The 2642-nt window shown below is 37.1% G+C and overlaps 1 protein-coding gene across 1 annotated transcript; it reads left to right on the top strand.

The window, feature by feature from the left end:
• Positions 1 to 6: 6 nt before the first annotated feature.
• LOC142338411 (E3 ubiquitin-protein ligase DCST1-like) lies at positions 7 to 1668 on the top strand. Its single transcript, XM_075388169.1, has one exon. The coding sequence runs from the start codon at positions 101 to 103 to the stop codon at positions 1397 to 1399; it is 1299 nt and encodes a 432-aa protein (XP_075244284.1). The 5' UTR covers positions 7 to 100; the 3' UTR covers positions 1400 to 1668.
• Positions 1669 to 2642: the final 974 nt, after the last annotated feature.

Raw genomic sequence — 2642 nt, 5'->3', positions numbered from 1 at the left:
CAAGCCAGATTATTACTGTCTAGAAGAAGAATCAGAGAACGTATGTGAGGGTGCAAGAGACATCGCCAAAATTGCCGGATGTTACCCTGCCGGGGAAACTATGAGCCTAGTGAACGACTGCGGTGAATTTGTACAAAAAGCGTCTCGCATCGTAACTGAACAGTTTTATTACGAAATTGTTTACGATTTTGACACTAACGGAACATCGAGACAGAGTTCAAACGCCACCGCTATAGAGGAGCGAATTGTACATGCATTCGAGAACATGCAACCAATTCTAGAAATTGGATCCAAAATCGTTTCCATTATAATGGCCTGCTTTTTCTTGACCATCTTGCATAAATCTTACTCTTACATCTCAAAGTTCGTTCAAGACACGTCATTTGATAACCATTATCTTAATGAAACGTTGGAAAAGTATTTGACAGACGGAAAACGAAAGTTACGAAGATCTGAAGTGAGAAAATTGGTCAGAATTTGGCAATGGAAACGAACACCAACTGAAAATAAACGACTCGTTTACAGTATAGTAACTTCTGCCGTTTATACTTCAATCGCACTGTCCATTTTGTTTTTCAACGCTTTCTTCTACTACACATTGAAACTTATTCGGGAGTACGGCGAGTCCGAAACCACCTTCGAAGGAAGCGTTGACTTTGAATTTCAAGTTAAAGGTGACGGATTAATGCGTGACGTCGTTGACATGTTTATAGAATCCTATGATTTTACCAGTAATTTGACAACGACGGCTAACAATGAACAATGCTTGCCCGACCCTGTGCGACCCAATAACGAAGTTCTCGTAAATACCTGTGTGTTTGGGTGTTTCATGTTATTCTACTTCACAATTATAGCCCAGACTTGGGTTCTAAGATTTCGACATATCATTTGCGGCATGTTTTTCGAAGGTTCAGAGGAAGCGCGATTGCATTACCTGGTTAATAAACTAAGTTATCAAATTCATAACCGCGATGTTATCATAGCGCAGAATGTGTTGCGGAGTTTCCGCGAAGACAAAACGCGTCAGCAGTTTTTAGAGTTCGGCGTTTTGCGACAAATTACAAAACTATCTCGGGGTGTTCACGGATATTGTTTTGCGTGTCGAAGAACTGCTTGGGGTCGCCATAAGCGGATTAACTGCAGCGAACACTTTCTTAACTGTCATGAAATAACGGTGAAAGCTACATTTTGCATACCATGCAGTTTCGAGATATTCAACTCGTGTATTCTATGCAAACTGGATATTGTTGACTTGGAGTCTATTGCGAATGTTGATGGATCCAATTTGTTTGGAAATTACGCGTTCAACCAGAGGTTGGAAATACCGACTTTAATGCCAAAGCAAAACAAAGTCGGCCCAGCACCAATAAACGACGTTTACGCTAGTTCTAAAGCGTAACAGATGTTTATACTGTGAATTGACATGACACTAAATTGTGATCACACGATTTTTAACTTTAATGAACGATTTAATCTATAATGATTCATTAGTTTTAACGAATTAAGCTAGCTTAATGCGAAGTTAATTTTAAAATTATAGAATGAAACATCGAAAAGTTTGGCAAATTTATTTTCGTGGATGAGAGTTACGATAAGAGCTCCGATAATTGCTTTACTAACATTGTTTTAGACTCCTAAATTGTTTTTTTACTACTAAATTGACTACTAAATTGTTTTTTAATAAGATCTGTAAAATCAGATGTACAAATTCAGATCCCAGCTGACGTGCTAATCTTCATTTTTGAGTAATACTTACCGTATGAAAAACAGAATACGTACATACATTCCGATGTAAGCTATGTCGACGTTGAAGAGTGCCGAAACTGAAATTAATTTTAAGTGCCGATACGGCCCATACCAATTAATTATCAATTGAATGCAAGCTGATTTTGGATTCAAATATTTCCTTTCTTTTACATTGTTCTATATTTAAAAGGGCATTGTGAATACAGAAATTGGTCGAATCTGTTGAACAAGCCTTTGTTTCAAGGGTATGATGGAAAACGTATGAAGGGACACAAGAAAAGAACGATAAGTAATAACTTGACATGCAATTGTCGAAAAGAAGGTTAACATTCTCTCAATTCCCAACTACCGTCGGAACAATTGACTTGGAAAAAAATATTGCCGAAATGTTAGAACAGGTAACATTAAATTCTAAGTGTTATAAAAAAAATCATTGAATCTGAAAGCAAAATTTAAAACTTTTCTTGAACCTTTTAATATGTTTAGCTGAACGTTCTTCCAATAGGGCACGCACGGAGTCGTAAAATTTCTATCCCGACAACTTTCTCCTGAATCTCATTACCCAAAAAGAAAGACATTACTTTGCAAAATGTAGAATTTGGTCGAGTAAATGTACGCAATTTTGTAAGTATTATCCGCGCCCACGTTTTAAGGCTAGGCTAAAAAGCGTGCGCGGACAATACTGACCATGAGAAAAACTTGTTCAAAGTCGCTCAAAAGTTAATTTATTCGTCACATTTATCAACAAAGCTTAATTTTGGGTATCGTCTCTATTGTCCGCAGAATACCGTCACAATGAATCCCAGTAAGCGTAAGCATATTCCTTTTTTGTAGTGTCCACATATACTGTGTGACAAATTTTTGCACTTTGCTCAATTTATGTCCAGAGATAAATC

The sequence above is a fragment of the Convolutriloba macropyga genome, chromosome 4 (assembly GCF_964194025.1).
Source record: "Convolutriloba macropyga chromosome 4, txConMacr16.3, whole genome shotgun sequence".
Lineage (NCBI taxonomy): Eukaryota > Metazoa > Xenacoelomorpha > Acoela > Convolutidae > Convolutriloba > Convolutriloba macropyga.
This window is presented reverse-complemented; position numbering and strand designations above follow the sequence as displayed.

Excerpts from the sequence above, each read along its gene's own strand:
- LOC142338411 (XM_075388169.1), top strand. The coding sequence starts at position 101 with ATGAGCCTAGTGAACGACTGCGGTGAATTTGTACAAAAAGCGTCTCGC.